At 29.8% G+C, this 18182-nt stretch overlaps 1 protein-coding gene across 2 annotated transcripts in view; it reads left to right on the top strand.

Moving 5' to 3' along the window:
• Calpc (Calpain C) overlaps positions 1–17926 on the top strand; it is a 72493-nt gene extending 54567 nt beyond the window's left edge. The window contains exons 4-10 of one of the 2 annotated variants that reach the window (XM_064064414.1): positions 3–41; positions 1036–1291; positions 9943–10201; positions 16406–17305; positions 17360–17624; positions 17677–17735; positions 17786–17926. In XM_064064414.1, coding sequence (XP_063920484.1) covers positions 3–41; positions 1036–1291; positions 9943–10201; positions 16406–17305; positions 17360–17624; positions 17677–17735; positions 17786–17812 — 1805 coding nt within the window. In that variant the 3' untranslated portion in view covers positions 17813–17926. The remainder of the gene's footprint in view (positions 1–2; positions 42–1035; positions 1292–9942; positions 10202–16405; positions 17306–17359; positions 17625–17676; positions 17736–17785) is intronic. The other variant, XM_064064415.1, reaches the window with a different exon arrangement.
• Positions 17927–18182: the final 256 nt, after the last annotated feature.

The following is an 18182-nucleotide window of genomic DNA, read 5'->3' as shown; positions in this document are numbered from 1 at the left end:
AGATTCGCAGACATTCAGCGATGTACAGTCAGCTACAAAAGGTAAAACTAATACAACACCCATTATTAATAATCCCTAAATATTTTTATATGTGCGACTGGTAGCAGTAATCATAATATTACATTGAAAATTTCGAGAAATTATTTAAATAATTTCTGTATTAAAATAAATAAAATAATAAAATAAATTTGTCTTCAAATATTTTCTTTTGCTAAGCATTATTTCATATATTTTATTATAACCTTATCAACTTAAAAAGAGAAAATGAATACATTCTAATACGTTCTGTAACCATGAAATCAGTGTTAGTATTTGACTACAATTTAGAGATAAACTGTAAAAAATAAACCTCATTATTTTGAAATTTTAAACTTATTCTTATGTGCTACGTCTATGGTCTAATCCACTCTATTTTAACTTTAAAGATCTAGTTATTCTGAAAAAATACATACACCATCAAAATTGTATGGTTTATAACATACAAAATTTTTCGAAAATGTTTCTAAATTCTAATACTGACTGAGTGAGAACAGAACATTCGCGAATTTTGAGAAAACTTTAATGTTACGATTAGTGTTACCGCACATTTCAAAGTCAAAAACCACAAAGTTATAACATCATCTCAAAAAGAATTCTTTACTGAAAAATACGCGTCAAGACGTAGTATTGCTTTATTTATTTTATAATTCACAGAGACAATAAAGATTCCTTTCGAATCAATTTGCGGATTTTGTCATTTAAATATCGAGTTTAATAGCTCAATAAACGAACCAACTTGATACAGAAAGTGTAGCAATTATCGTCCGCATCTGTTATTTTAAGAAAGTCTTATTTCCGAAAATGGCGCTTTCTTAACTTTCAAAATCGTTATCAGTAAAGAAATATCTCATCATAGTCAACCTTCCCAGCAGATGCATCCAATCCATTTTCACATTCGGAGACGATCATCTCGTGAAATTGCCTACCTGTTCAACACCCACCTAATTCCGTGGTCATAAACAGCATTAAAGATAAGATTTGTTTCTCGTTTTGCAGGTGACAGATGGCTTGTCTCCTGTTTGGGAGTTTTATATTTAAATAAAGGACTTTTCTACCGAGTCGTGCCGGCAGACCAGTCTTTTAATGGAGAGCAATATGCCGGAGTCTTTCGATTTCGTCTATGGTGGTGCGGCGAATGGACCGAGGTTCTGGTGGATGACCGTCTACCTACTGTGCATGGGCGGCTGGCTTTCCTGCAGTCGCAAAATTCTGACTATTTTTGGCCAGGACTGCTCGAGAAAGCGTACGCCAAGTAAGTAAAAAATTAGCCATGACGTAATTTGAAAATTACGCTCAGATCAATTCTGCTTTATATAATAACATTATAATTTTAAATGTCAAAAATGACAGGACGGAAGCACAGCACACTTGATCTGAATAGTTCAGGTGAGGTGAATGACTTTCAGCTGTCATAATCCCACACCAGATCAAGGTAGCTTGATTTGACAATATGTAACCTTCGTTTTAAAGGACACAAATGTCAAAGAATTCATCTCTCTGATAGTTGTATTTTTTGTAGATTACAAAAATACAATTTCGATAAAATGACCAGCAGATCTTGTAGTCTTTTTTCTTGGTGATTAACACAATCTTTGTTACATAACTTCATGTCTGCTTTAGTTAATTTTCCTGTATAACTGGTCGACTTGGTAAAAGTAAAAGTCATTCTAGTTGAGTGCGCATCAATTTGTGTCAAAATATAACAGAAGTCTGCAAAAAAGGTATAAAATTTCATAAACCTAATTATGAAAACTTTTCTTAATACATTAATTTAACGGGTTTCGCGAGAGATTATGTTTGTATAAAAAGAGGAGAACATTCCAGTATCTCACATTAATTAGGTACTCTACCGACACATATGTTGTGCTGCTTATACATAACGGAAATTCAAACTGTATCTACTCCTGAATGAAAGAAAACTAGAGCACTATTCAACGAAGATGCAACAAGTAGGTAGGCATTACAATGTTGAGTATGAATCCGTTATGTATTTGTGCGGCTGGTTTTCGTAATTACCATGCCACAATTTTGCTAAAAGAAAACATTTGTAACACCAACAAAATAATGGATTTTACCTCTAGACGACAGAATATTTAGTGCACGAGTGCAAAAGTAATTGACTGAATCCATACGAAAAGTAGCGGTTTTTTTTACAGAATGCTGTACTTAATCTAAAAAATTAAGTATCTACGACAAGTATTAGTTAATAAAGCTTGTATATTTTTAAACAAATTAAATATTTCAATTATTTTTTGAGTATCTCTGTACAAAAATCTAAATTTTCAAAATCTTCCAAACTAAAAAAATCTAAGAATTTTTGATATGAATTAACTATTTAAAAATTTGGATGTTCTTAGCATTGTGAAATAAGTATTTGTAAAATATAACTTTGGAAGTAAGGCGAAACTGTTGTTTGACGGCAGTCATAAAATTCACATTTTTATTTCCCAATCGAGCAACAGCCAAAGAAATGTTAAAATAAGGTTAATTTAACGAATGCCTAACTTTATTACGGAACCGAACACTTTCAAATTTTGTCTCTAATTCAAAATTAACACAAGCATTGTAAAACCAAACACAATATATTTTATGTCCTCCAGGAAAACGATGACGTCATTTTAAAAATGAAATAAATCTCACTTGAGATTAACACCAGTACATGTTTCTTCACCTGAACTTTTATAAATTATTTTAGCTTTTAAGGACTTAAGAAATTAAATCATTTAATAATACTGCTTGCTTCCAAAAAATTCCTTAAATTTGCAAAAATTATTCAACAAATCATCATTAAAAATGTGTTCTAGATGTGCCATTTCTTTGTCAGTCGGGCTTTTATTTTTGATAAGCGCTTGTACAGGATGTCTCACAACATGTAGATGTAATATATGGACCATTTAATTCATTATTAATTCCCTCAAATTTTCGCAAGACAACGCGCTATTTTGTATATGTTTAAATTAATAAATTATACCCAACCCAACGTTGATAACAGGATTTCAAAGGCTTATATGTATATACAAGGTGAGTCAATCGCTTCTCGATATCTCATTAGTTGTTATTATTAGAAATAAAAAAAAAGGTAAACACAATGTCGTCATCAATATTTTTGTGGGGGATAAAAAGATATATTTATTTATTAATATAATTATACAGTGTGTTATTGAAAGGTACGTACAACAAAATTGACAGTTATTCGCGAAGTCAAAGAAGTCTGAAAAACTTATTTTGTGTTATCAAAATTATAAGGGGAAAATTAACCCTTATCCAACCTTTTCAGACGCTACTGAAGGATAAACAGGTAAAATTAATTATTATTTTAATAAATCCTAGCAAGTGTAACAATTAAATTTTTGTCAAGACTAAATGTTGCTAGAGAAACGAAAGATCATCTTTTTATCAGAGGCGTACAACCAATTTGGACATAAATTTTAATATTTTTTATCTCTAAAAGGACAACACTTTTACCTGAACTTTTTTTTACTTTTAGGACTCATACTTCGAGACCAATTGCCGATTTTATTTTGTACGAACCTTTCAATAATACGCTGTATATTCATTTATTATTTTTTTTTAATCACTCTGTATAAACAATTCTAAAAAATATGGACGTATTGATAAATCACAAGTATAGACTCATTATATTTTACACATTTTAGATATAATTTATTCGACAAAATTTTGAGATGACAACCAAATATGTTTCATTTTGATTGAAAATTTACCATATTAACGATAACGAACAGACAGACAGACATACAGACAGACGGATGGAAACGGGAGACCTATTTTTTCGTACTTTTGGAGTTGTGACACATAGAAAAAATTTGAAAGTAGCCAATCGGCCGATAGATTCGATTACAATTAAAATAGAAATATTTGGTGGAGATATAAATAAAGTTACGCACTTTGTTGTGGTATAATAAAACCGAGTCTTATTATACATATTATAAAAAAAAACAATTTTTAAATATCGAGATTTGAGTATTTTTTCAAATAGAACATTCTGTATTAAGTATTTCCTATATTTAAACTTGGTAGTTACTGCGATTTTTTATTTTTTTAAGAGACAGATCCACATATCTATAGAAAGATAACACGATATACAGTAAGATACCATAATAAAATATAGAGTGTTCTATTTGAAAAAAACTGAAAACCAGACACTTGAAAATTGTAGCGTTTTAGTTTATTTTTATAAACACTGTACATTAAAACTGAATTTAATGTTACCACAATAAAACACGTACGATTATCTCTGCATAATATATTGGAATATAAATAATAAAACTGGGATTTTTTGTGAAATCTTGCATTTCCAAAAAAAGTCAAGAAAACTGGAATAACGTGGCAACGTGGTAGCTGAATGTAGGGAAAGGTTAATGAGAATATGTAAAATAAATAGGGTGTTCTACTTAAAAAAAAAAAAACTTAAAGTTATGTGCTATGTCAGAAAGACAAAACACTCTGTATGGTCGAAAATAATTTGAATGTATGCTAATCATAATCAAACAACGGTACTACTTTATCTTGCTCTGTACTTGAAATATTTAAAAAATCACTAAAAAATTCCATTTTTACACAATTGCTAAACAAAATTACGACAATTCTAAAGTGAGAATCTTTTTTTTTAATTTTTGGTTGTTAAAGTTTTAACACAGATATTTGTGGTCGTTCTTAAGTTTCTGTGTAGGTGGAAAAATTAAAGATTAAAGATGACGTCAATAACTTTTTAGTGAGGACAAATATGTTACCTGTGGTATTTTAAATAAAAAAATAAACAAATAAAAAAATAACGAATCAAGACATTCTTGGAACAAAAGCAATACCGCATCTCAATTGTATGCTTATGTTTTCCATTAAATAAATACACCTACCATATGATCGATGTAAAATCCTCTAGTGGGCTTTGAAATTTATTTATAAAATAATAATGTTGGCATCGCAGCTATTTGACACTTTATTTGACAGTTATTTGACCGTAACTGTTGAACTAAACAAGGAACGCGTTGGTGTTGTCAACATCATTACTTTAAAAATAAATTTTATGGTCTAGCAGCGTTTTTTTTTATTAAAATATGTATATTTTTACGTCCCGAGCGTAAGCGAAGGAAGTATTGTAATTGAGTCCGTCTACGTTTTTTCGACCTTTCATGACCTCTAGAGAACGAATAAATAGGTCTCCCGTTTCCGTCTGTTTGTCTGTCTGTTCGTCTGTACGTCTGTCTGCCGTCCCGGACAGATAATCTCCGAAACTACTGGGCCGATTGTTGTCAAATTTTGTATTTATATTAAGAATATCAAGTAGGTAGATGATAAAACGCTAACCAAAATTTGTCTGATTATTAACACCAATAATACGATGATGTCACTTCAAAATTATACAGAGTAAATGAGTTTTAAATTGTATAAAATAACATAGTCCTACACAGCTAAGTACGTAGGTACGTTTTATAATAATTAAAACACCCATTTACAGACCCCGATACAAGTTGTCTCATCTGAGTACTCGTAGCCCCGTTTCGGCCTAAAAATATTATGTTCGCGAATTTTTAATTTACTGTTAATAAATTTTTGTGAAAAAAAGGGTAAGTACGATTTGAGTTTTAATTTATCCAAGTTTCGATTCTTTCGTTATTTTGTCAAAATAGAAAATATTGATGGAATTAAAAAAAAATCGATTTAGAGATTTTTTGCTGATAACGCAGTATAAAGAGATCCAACTGGCGAATGACTAATTTTATGTTTTCTCGACGTTTCTCGATTTTATATCACAATTTTTGGTTTCTTTATTTCCTTTATTTTTTTGTTGTTTCTTTCGATTTACAATTTTTTGTTTATTCAGTTTTTCAAATTTTCAGGCTTTGATTTTTCAATTCCATGATTTTCCATGTTTAATATGTGTAGACTTCTTTTCACAACATGAAACTTAAAACATGTTTAAAATGGCAAATTTGTATAAGGAAATTTCAATTTTGCAATTAGGCTCCGCCCCATAACTGCAAAATCCATATTTCCTTGCAAAAAGTTACCATTTTAACCATATTTTAAGTTTATTGTTGTAAAAAGATGGCCATGTATATAAGGAAAAAAAGAGGCAAAATATAAGCCCCGCCCTTCCGCCCTATCACAATTCTGATATTTTTTTGAAATGTGAAATATGTTCTTAAGTAATCGTGTTATACAAAGGAAACTAAATGTATTAATTAAAAAAGAAAACCAAAAGAGAAGCCCCACCTATCCGTCTCGATCTCATTCGTGATGAATTTTTCATTCGTTGTCAGACCGAGGGGCGGTGCGTAATTACAAAATCGATATCACCTATTATACAAATTTACTATTCTAAAAATGTTTTAAGTTTCTTGTTGTGAAAAGATGACTAAACAGTACACATATTTAGAAAAAAAGACAAAATGTAAGACTCGCCCACCCGCCCTATCTCAATTCTGATGATTTATTTATTCGTCGTGAGCCAAGGGGAGGAGCTTAATTGCAAAATCGTTATTTCTCTACAGGAAATAAAAAGATGTTTTTGAGTATCGTGTTGTTCAAAGAATACTATGTATATTAAGAAAACAAAAGGCAAAATATAAGCCCGCCCACCAGCTCTGTCTCGATTCTGACGATTTTTTTATTGGTCTTAAGCCGAGGGGTGGAGCTTAATTCTAAAATCGAGATTTACCTATACAAATTTACCATTTTAAACATATTTTAAGTTTCTTCTTGTGAAAAGATGACTACACATATTTAGAAAAAAAAAAGGGCAATTATATCACAACATTTTGGAATTTACGTGTAATTTTGAATCTATCAAACTAAATGCTTTGAAATCTTGCAGATGTTTTAAAGTTATGATAATCATAATAAATTTTTAATTAAAATATATTTGCTTATCCCGTCCAAAAAATTGACAATAAATCCTATCTAAAATGTCGAAAATATGATGAGTCAATTTGTTTTATTGATTAAATCAGGAACGACTCACTCCATTTTCCCAGAAAATTTTGGAAATACAACATGGTTGTTTTTCAATTTCCATTTTACACTAAATAAAATAAGTCAGTGAAATAGAGAAAGGACGTGGGTGGGACTAAATTTAGCTTTTTTCTAGTTTTGTGAACAAGCAGTAGCCCCGCCCACCCACTCCTTCTTCGTTCCAGTGACTACTCTTAATATTGTTCAATCCTAGCTTAGCAAGTTTTAGCCCCGCCCACCCACCCTGTTTTTTCTTAGAAGATATGTCATTTACCAAAATCAATCTTATCTTAGCAAGTACTAGCCCCGCCCATTCACGCTGTTCTCATTACAACGATTTTGATCTTTCTTCAGTTGACATCCAGCTTTAATTCGGACTAGACAAAATGAATCACTAAAATGAAGGCGGGGTGGGTGGGTGGGGTGAATTATATGTTCTATTGTAAAGTGAGAATGGGAACTAAGGCTGTTAAAAAAAGCGTTAATTGTAATTTTTTTGTTATATGTACTACTTATTTGCCATAACATTTATTTTTTATTTGTGAAGAAAAAAATTAAAGAACGGGTGGGTGGGCGGGGCTAACTTTAACTTTTTTATGCAAAATCTTTTATAAGCAAGCAATAGCAACGCCCACCCACCCCCTCTTCATTCCAGTGATTATTCTTAAAATTGTTCAGTCATTTACCAAAAATCTTATCTTAACAAGTACTAGCTATTGTGCCCACCCGTGCTGTATTTTCTTAGGGGGTATGTAATGTGCCCCATCAGTCTTATCTTAGCCATTTTTTTAAATTTTGTAATCAAATCAAAAATAGGAAAATCGTCTTAATTAAATAACTGCAGTTCCGTTCGTTCTCGTTGTTTTAATTTAATGAATGTCCTATAACCGCTGCATCGACTTTAGTATTACAAGAAGTTTGTTGTTTAATATCCCTAAAATAATCTACAAAATTTGACTATACAGATGTCCCAGATAAAACTCCGCGGCCTTATATCTTGAAAACCGATAGAAATATTGAAATTCCGTAAACACCATCGCTATTAGCCTAATTTGGTACACTACAAATATGATTCCTACTACTGTTAAATTTGAATATGAGAAATCTTTAAGTATTATAATATTTCTTTCCTGCCTCTAAAAAACATTTATTGTGAAAATTGGAAATGCAATAGTGGTCCTACTCGATTGCCAGCTCGCAGTCCATATTTAATGCCCTTAGATTTATTTGTGTGCTGATGCATTGAAAAATGGCATGTTTGCAACCCTTACCTGATTTTAGAAGATTAAAAAATTGAACTAAGAATGTTTGTGTCTTTATAACACATACATTACTAATTGTTTGTAAAATAAAGATGCAGTACTAAGTAATATTTGGGAAAGGGGAGGTGTTATATGTACACTTTCTTATTATGTACCTACCATACTTAACTATCTTATCTTTTTTTTAAATTGCCAAAATAATTTAAACACATTGTTTAGTTTTTTATCAAAATATAACGATACATAAAAACATTTTGACTAACAATCAGGCAAGGTTTTTTTGGTTAAGATTGTCAAAATAGCTTGTTTTTTATTTAAGAAAATCAAATGTACATGTGAAACAACATTCAATTCAAAAACGCTTTAGTTATAGGGTTTATATGTACCTAGATAAAAAATATTTAACCACGTACATACTTTATTCTTTAAAATTCACAGATAAACATACCGAAATGTCAGACTTTGGTTTTGGAAATTTTATCCATATTTACATATTCTCTCCTTTATAACAAAACCTGAGCAAAAACATGCAGTTTTACAGTTTTCGAATTTAAGTTTCTTCAGACCACAAACATGAACACAATTTCCTGCCATAATTTCAAATTATCTTGCTGTTGTCTTTTTCTTTCTCATACGTATCTTCACCACGTTTTATAGAAACTTGTTAACTATTCTCACTTATGCGGAACAAAATGTTCGATATCCGTTTCCAAATAATTCAACAAAGGTTTTTCAGTGTTATTTATAAATAATTTAAACTTCTTTGAACACTATAATAATATGAACTAATTCAGGTACAAAATAAAAAGGTTGCGGCTAACCACAATTCATCGAAAAAGTTAACCCTGAAATTTAACCGTTTACTGCGTTTGTTCTAAAAATATTTTAATTAAAATTGCAATAGAAGGCCCGGTGTTACGCAACTTGGTTGTTGTTGAGGCTGTGTCATTATGATTTGGAATAAAGACAAAAAAACACTGAAGACACTTTCTAAAGAAATCCCTAAATCAAGGATAAAAATTCTAAACCCTGTTTCTGCTAAATATTAAAATACTAAAATGGAAAATATGGACCATAATTGCGCGAGTTTCTTGTACGTGTTGTGGATAAACTCGATTTACGATTAAAAAAAGTCGATCAGTGACTTCAGACTTGGGCGATTATCATCGTTCTGTCATGAAATTATGGTCTATTAATAATAATCGTCTAAGATATTGCTTCTCATTTTGATTTTCCATTTTTATCATCGATGATTTTCTCATTTCTTCCTTAATAAAATGGCCACAACTTTCTAAATCACCTGTTCTGCAAGGCAAGCCCCTTATTATACAACACCAGACATTGATAACATTATTTATGTCGCCTACTTACAAAGTGGAACATTTTGTTGGATTGTGTTATATTCTAATCTGCCCACATTACAAAGTGTGACGAAAAAACCATCTTTCTCAACAGCATCATTACGATTTGTTGTACAATTGAAATTAAATTTAGCGCTATGTTATAATAGTTTTAATTTTATCAACGGGCAACGTTACCGTTCAAGTAGCAGTTTCCCATGAAAAGATTAAATGAACCGAAACATTCGGCTATGTATTCTATTGTCATAAAACAGTTTTCTTGCAGAAGGATGCATCAATGATCTTAACTATTTTTCTTTCTTGTGCAGATTGCATGGATCCTATGAAGCATTAAAGTATGGTTCTCTTCTGGATGGTCTAGCGGACTTGACTGGGGGGATCACCGAAAGCATCCTCATCAGACAGGATGCCACCACATGTGCCAGACTCTTACATAAGTTGTTAGATATGACGTCGATTATCACCTGTACGGTACAACCGCCGAATTTCCAGACGAGGTCTAGTGTCGAAAAGTTGCCAAATGGAGTGCAGTTAGGAACGAATTATAGAATATATTCAGTGGAAAGGGTATGGGAGACTAAATATATATTATTATACCATATGTGAGTCTGAGCGTAAAAATGTTTTTAAATTTCACTCTTCACTGTAAGTACGTCATACATGACGTACTAAGAATTAACAACCTGGAATTCAGTAATGCATAAAAATATAACAGCTCTGTGAATAATAATCATCAATGCAATTAATTTGATTTAGTTAATGTGATTACATAATTTACATTTTTTCTATTTCCCAAGACGATTTAGTACCGGTTTCATGAGAGAAGATTGCTTTAATGGTCGATATCGACCATGGTAAAGATTTTATCAGCAATTATTTCCGTAGCAAGCAGTTTTAGTTTTAAATGTGTTATCTTCACACTCAGTATTTTCTTCGACGACTGCAAAATGATTTAAATTTTAATTAATTAAATTAACAGGTTTAGCGAGGGGATGAATAGTAAGTTTTCTAAAAACTTGGATTTTAATCAGTTCATTAGTCAAAAAACACGAAAAGTTTTAGATAAAATTAGTCAAGAGTTATTTCGATAGAAATTCCCTCAGCCTAATAAATCCTTTGAAATATTCTAAAAAAAAATTACGATTTTTGTTTTTAATACCATCTATAAAGTAAAAACTACTGGTGTAAATAACAGCTTTTTTGACTTGAATTTTTCACTTCTTCAATTTTTATTTTTTTTTTGTTTCCTCGGTTTTTCGATTTACTCCTTTTCTAATTAATATCAAGCATAAATTGTTCGATTTTTCAATTTTCCAACTTTTGAATTTTGAATTTTTCGTTTCGGAATTTTATTTTCTTTTTGGCAATTTTTATTTTTTCAATTTTTCGTTCCTTCAGTTTCTCGATTTGCTACTGTTTAATTTTTCATTTTTCTTGTTTCTTCAATTTTTAGATTTTGCAATTTTTCGATTTTTTAATCTTTCAATTATTCAAAATTTAGATTTGCAATTTTCCATTTCGGTTTTTTATTTTCCTTATTTTACAATGTTTTGGTTTTTAACTTTTCCGATTTTATAATTTTTTATTTTTTCAATTTCAATTCTTTCAATTTTTCGTTTCTGCAATTTTTTAGTTTCAAATTTTTCGGTTTTTAACTTTTCGATTTTTCAATTTTTCGTCTCTTCAATTCTTGATCTGGAATTTTTCCAATTTTTCCTTTTATATGTAATGTGTCTAATAGTAATTGTAAATTTTAAAATATTTCACTTTTACAATTATATGATTTTAGATTGATCTTTGAATGTTAAGTTTTCCGACTTTACAATTTTGACGATCTTATAATTTTTCGATTCTACAATTTCTAGTTTTCTAATTTTTCGATTCGATTCGTTTATTCTTCGTTCCAGTTTTTCGATTTTTAAGTTTCTCGATTTTTGGTTTTTCAGTGTTTTCGAATTTTCGTTTCCTCAGTTTATCGGTTTGCAATTTTTCGATTCCCCACTTTTTAGATTTTGCAATTATTAGTTTTTTCAGTTTTTCGATTTTTCAATTTTTTCCGATTTTCAGTTTTTCGATTTTATAATATTATTCTTTTATTTAAATGTACAAAATCAACAAAATTACACATTCAGATAATATTTTCTATCTGTCAACACCAACACTTTTTTTCCAGCCCACTCTTCTCTTTTTAAAACTAAGTTCCGTTACAATTTTTAATTTTTGGATTTTTTAACAATAAGAAATGGAAAAACAAAAAAGAATCAAATGAAAACTTTGAAAAATTGAAATAGTGGAAAACAAGAACTTGAAAAATTGAAGAAACCAAAAATTTGAAAATCTAAAGATTAAAAATTGAGAAACTTAAAAATCGAAAAACTGCAAAATCGAAAAAACAAATTTTGTGAACTCGAAATATTTTTGGGTTTTCCAATTTTTCAATTCTATTCCATTTTTCGTTCATTAATTTTTTCGATTTTTAGTTTTTCAATGTTTCAATTTTTCGTTTCTTCAGTTCTTCGATTTTCAGTTTTTCCATGTTGCAATTTTTAATTTTTTCGATTATTCAGTTTTCTCCGTTTTTTAGTTTTTCAATTTTCGAATAAAAAAAATTGAAAAATTGCAAAATTGTAAAATTCAAAAATCAAAAATGAAAAATAAAAACTTTGAAAAATCTAAAAATTGGAAATTAAAAATTTTAAAAATTGAAGAAACGAAAAATTGAAAAATCGAAATATTGAAAATGAAAGAAATCGGAAAATGGGATAAATGGAAATCCAAAAATTGCAATATTGAAAAATTTTAAAATTGTAAAATCAAGGAATTGAAAAATCAAAGACTGAAAATTTGAAGAATTGAATAAACGTAAAATCATAAAATCGCAAGAAACAATGAAAAAATAAAGGAACTGAAAAAATGAAAAATTCGCAGACTGCAATGTTCCATTTTGGTTCTTATTTTCTTCATTTTTTCAACTTTATTAATGTTCTGATTTTATAATTTTTCTTTTTTTACTTCTATATTTATCAGTCGATTTTTCAATGTTTCGTTTCTTCAATTTCTGATTTGCAATTTTTACTTGTTTTAATTTTGAATGTGTAACTAATAAATATAATTTTAAAAAATTTTCACTTTTTCATCCTACTATTTTAAAACTTTTCCATTTTTTTATTGAATTTTAAAACTCTTTCATTTATTCGATTTTTCAATTTTTCGATAATAATGTTTCGATTTCACAATTTTTGAGTTTTCCAGTTTTTTCGATTTGATTCGATTTTTCTTCTTTTCAATTTGTCGATCGTTAATTTTTTTCGATTTTTTTGAGTTTTTCAATGTTACAATTTGTCGTTTCTTCAGATCTTCAATTTACAACTTTTCTATTTTACACTTTTTCGATTTTTTCTTTTCAGTTTTTCGATTTTTCAATTTTTTCCAATTTTTAGTTTTTCGACATTCAATTTTTGGACTTTTCATCTTTTTAAATAAAACAAAAATGGAAAAATTGCAAAATCATAAAATTGAAAAATAAGAAATGACAAACAAAAAAGTATCAAATGAAAACTTTGAAAAATCTAAACAGTGGAAAACAAGACCTTGAAAAATTGAAGAAACCAAAAATTTGAAAATCGAAAGATTAAAAATTGAAAAACTTAAAAATCGAAAGAATGCAAAATCGAAAAAACAAGTTGTTGTGAAAATTAAAGAAATCGGAAAATCGGATAACTCTGATATCAAAAAATTGCAAAACTGAAAAATATAAAACTTGGAAAATCGAGGAATGAAAAATTAAAGACTAAAAATTTGAAGAATTGACTAAACGTAAAATTATAAAATCGAAAGAAACATTGAAAAAATGAAGGGAATAAAAAAAGAAAAAAATTGCATATTTGCAATTTTTTGTATTGGTTTTTTATTTTCTTTATTTTTTAGACTTTTCTTTTTTTGAATTTTTCCAATTGCAATTTTTCGTTTTGTTTTGATTTTCTTTATTTTTCAATTTTTCATTGTTGTGATTTTATAATTTTTCTTTTTTTTTTTAATTTCATATTTTTCAGTATCACAATTTTTCAATTTTTCGTCCCTTTAATTTCTGATTTGCAATTTTTATTAGTTTTTAATTTTGAATATGTATTAACAATTATAATTTTTAAAAATGTTCACTTTGTAATTTTATGATTTTAAAACTTTTCCATTTTTTTTATTTTTCTCTTAACTGATTTTTCAATTTTTCGATAATTCAATATTGCGGTTTTTCGACTTTACAATTTTGACGATCTATAATTTTTCGATTTCACAATTTTTGAGTTTCCCAATTTTTCGATTCGATTCGATTTTTCTTCTTTACAATTTTCGATCATTAATTTTTTTTGATTTTTAGTTTTTCGAAGTTTCCATTTTTCGTTTGCTCAGTTCTTCGATTTACAATTTTTCGATTTTACACTTTTTCGATTTTAAAATTTTTCAACTTTTCGAATTAAAAAAAATGGAAATATTGCAAAATTGAAAAAGCAGAAATGGAAAAACGAAAAAGTACAAAATGAAAACTTTGAACAATCTAAACAGTGGAAAACAGAACTTGAAATATTGAAGAAGCCAAAAATTTGAAAATCGAAAGATTAAAAATTGAGAAACTTAAAAATCGAAAAACTGCAAAATTGAAAAAACAAATTGTTGTAAAATCGAAAATTAAAGAAATCGGAAAACCGGATAATTCAGAAATCTAAAAATTGCAAAATTGAAAAATATAAAAATTGGAAAATGGAAGAATTGAAAAATCAAAGATTGAAAATTTGAAGAATAGAGTAAGTGTAAAAATATAAAATCGAAAGAAACATTGAAAAAATAAAGGAAATGAATAAATGAAAAATTAGCATTTTTTGCAATTTTTCGTTTTGGTTTTTTATTTCCTTTATTTTTTCAACTTTTCGTTTCTTTAATTTTTCGATTCGCAATTTTTCGTTTCATTTTTTATTTTCTTTATTTTTTCTGTTCTAATTTTATAATTTCTCTTTATTTCAATTTTATATTTTTCAGTTTCTCGATTTTTCAGTGTTTCGTTTCTTCAATTTCTGATTTGCAATTTTTATTTGTTTTAATGTTGAATATGTAGTAATAATTTCAGTTTCTCCATATTCAATTTTTCGATAATTCAATCAACTTTACAATTTTGACGATTCTATAATTTTTTGATTTTACAATTTTTGGGTTTTCAACTTTTCATTTTCTCGATTTTCCAACTTTTCGAATAAAAAAAATGGAAAAGTTGCAAAATTGTAGACTTGAAAAAAGTGAAAACTAAAAATTTTGAAAAATATAAAAATTGGAAATTAGGAACTTGAAAAATTGAAGAAACAAAAAATTTAAAAATCGAAATATTGAAAATTAAAGAAATCGGAAAGTCGGATAATTGGAAATCCAAAAATTGCAAAATTGAAAAATTTAAAAATTGCAAAATCGAGCAGTTGAAAAATTAAAGACTGAAATTTTGAAAAATTGAAAAAATAAAGGAAATGAAAAAACGAAAAATTGTGATACCAAAAAATTGGTTGAAGGTATAGTAACCGTATTCGAGATACACCCACATAAATTTTTATAGGACCAATCACTCAAAAAGCGGTGCTCCTCAAACCGCAACCATAAATTATGAAAAGGGCTTGACAGGTCATTTTATACAGAGCCGTATTCGGGTTGAGTTGAAAGTTTTACCTGCTTTCGGTAATGAAATTGTTTACTCAAATTCCCAAAAGGTACTTTGGGTAGATTTGAATTGCTCTTCATTTCAATAACTGATTTCACGTCTTACTTGTCGGTCGTTATAGTGACTTATAATCTTATAAATATGATTTGACTAATACAATTTGTCTATTATTTCACCATATTTTTTTAACAGAGTACGGCCCTGAAAAATTCTGCCGGAACGTGCCGATATCTGGTCGCATAGGGTGTTGAAAGCAATAAATTACTGTTGCCATTGTGCAGGGGTTTCACTCATTATCTGTCATAAAGTTTAATGTGGGTGTATCTCGAATGAAATTTGTATACCTAAATCCAGATTTTTCGAAAAATTATAAGATTTGATTTTGCGAATTTTGTTTTTGATTTAATTAATACAATAAACTGCTTCAGTGCTTCATTCATTAATATTTTTAGTCACCCTAGATAAGTCATTCTAAAAACTGTGAGTGCATTAACCACAAGTATAGAGTCATAATATTTTACATATTTCGGAGTGAATTTATTCGGAAAAATTTTGAGGTGACGTCATCAATTGTTTAGGAGAGGATAAACGAATAAGTAGTTTTGACTAACGATTTACCATGTTCACGATAACCTTAAAACGTTTGCAAGATTTCAGAGCACTCGGTTTTGTAGTTTCAAAATTAAATACAAATTCTTATACAATTTTCATTTTTTTTCCAAAAATCTGGATGTGTATGGTGAAAATTCAGCACGTATTCATGCACCACAAATGCAAGAGTATCTTATTTTATAAAAATAAAGACAAATTTACTATTGTAAATTTTGGAGATGATTAAATTGTTTGTGGTTAGCTTACGCTCAGAAATTAAAAATTCTTGTTTCTACACATTTTTTTTCAAGTTTCCCTTAGATTCTCTGTTTTACAATTTATATCCAAGGAGGTAGTAATTTTAATTGAATTCAGGTGTCCAACTGATATGAAACACCTGTTTGTTCGAAATCTAATTCAGTCACTTTCTACAATTTGCATCTTCTCTCTTATCAAATGATAAAACTGACTCCAATTTGTTTTAGGTGGAAACTTTTAGCGGAGAAGCCGTCCAATTAGTCAAAATGCGAAACGCCTTAGGCCCCGCTTCCGAATACACCGGTCCATGGTCCATCGACTCTCCCGAATGGTCCGAAGTCTCCCCCAACTCCCTCGAGCGACTACAAACCAAACTAGGCGAAGGCGAATTCTGGATGTCCTACCCTGACTTCATCAAAACCTTCACCCACCTCGAAGTCATCCACCTGGACAGCGACACCAGCCGAGACGAACCCAGCTTACATAACAAAAACACGTGGCAAATGAGGCTATATCAGGGTAACTGGCTCAAGGGTGTCTCTGCTGGTGGTTGCAGGAACAACCCCGAAACCTTCCACATAAACCCGCAACTTCACTTACTCTTAAGCGAAATGGAAGAAGTAGTGGTCTCTCTAAACCAACACAGCATAATGGAACCCAAAGTCATAGGATTTACCGCATATTCGATACCAAAAAGCAACACGGAGACCATCGGCAAGTCTTTCTTCAAAGCGAACAAGTCTTTATTTAACTCGCAGTACACAAACAGCCGGCAAGTGAGTTACAGATGTTACTTGGAACAAGGCGGTTATTTGATCATACCGACGATTTTTGAACCTGGTCAAGAATCTGGTTTTACGCTGAGAGTTTACTCATGCAAGCCGTTAAAACTTAAACTCTTGGACACCGTTCCTCTCTTGCTAAAGTCGGCGATTGTCAAAGCACCACCACTACTGGACGGCAAAAGTTTTAGTCAATACGAAGCCGTGTTTCTACAACTCGCTGACGAACATCGGACAGTGAACGCGTTCGAGTTGCAAGAGCTCTTGGACGCTTGTTTGCCAAACGACTACATTAAAAGCTGCGCTTCGATTGAAGTCTGCAGACAAGTTATACTCACGTTCGATGTAAGCTAACAACGCTGACCTATCCAGTGCTTTATTGTTTGATTTTCTTTGCAGTCGTCTGGTACCGGTAGATTAAAATTCAGCGATTTCAAGGACTTGATGTGTAGTTTAAAATTTTGGCAAACTTCTTTCAAGAATCACACAAAGGAGAAGACCGGGATTTTAAAAGCGGAACGGTTTCGTGATGCTTTGCTTGCTGTTGGGTTTCAGTTGAGCAGTGACGTTTTAGCAACACTTGTCTTGAGGTATATGAGAAAAGATGGTACTCTGCGTTTTGGAGATTTCGTTTCTGCCATATTACATTTGACTGTTGCTTTCAGTAAGTTGACACCACGATTCTATGTACTAATCTATTAATGATTACGTTGTAGATATCTTCAAAACTAAAGATCCCCTACAAAATGGTACTGTTAAATTAAGTTTAGCGGAGGTAAGATTCATGTGATGTTTTTATTATTAATTAATTAACTATTTTTTCAGTGGCTCAAATCGTCTCTATCGTGTTGATCTTTTTTAAATCTTGTCTCAAAATGTACATATAAATATACTATGTATATTATAAATTAATGTTAATGTACTTGTAAGATATTAAAATACTGTAATAAAATTAATTATTAAGAATATTTGTCTTTCCTTGTTGGGAATAACCGAAGTTGAGAAAAATAGATTACACATCCTGTGCTAACTTGAAGACGTTTGCTGCTCATCGCCCCTCATAAATGTACAAGTTAGTAGGTCAATATGCGTTAACAAAGGGACTATTAAATCGGTGGGTTTTTATTTGATATCTACGTGCAACTAGAGTAACGTGGGTTTGATAAACAAGAAATGTAACAACAATAATCTTTAATAGCTGCAGTACACAATGGGAGTTGAC

This window comes from Zophobas morio, unplaced genomic scaffold, assembly GCF_036711695.1.
Source record: "Zophobas morio isolate AGI-343-1 ecotype UQ-CSIRO unplaced genomic scaffold, CSIRO_AGI_Zmor_V1 ptg000024l, whole genome shotgun sequence".
Classification (NCBI taxonomy): Eukaryota; Metazoa; Arthropoda; class Insecta; order Coleoptera; family Tenebrionidae; genus Zophobas; species Zophobas morio.
Note: the sequence above shows the minus strand (reverse complement) of the source record. Positions and strands in the feature narration are given on the sequence as shown.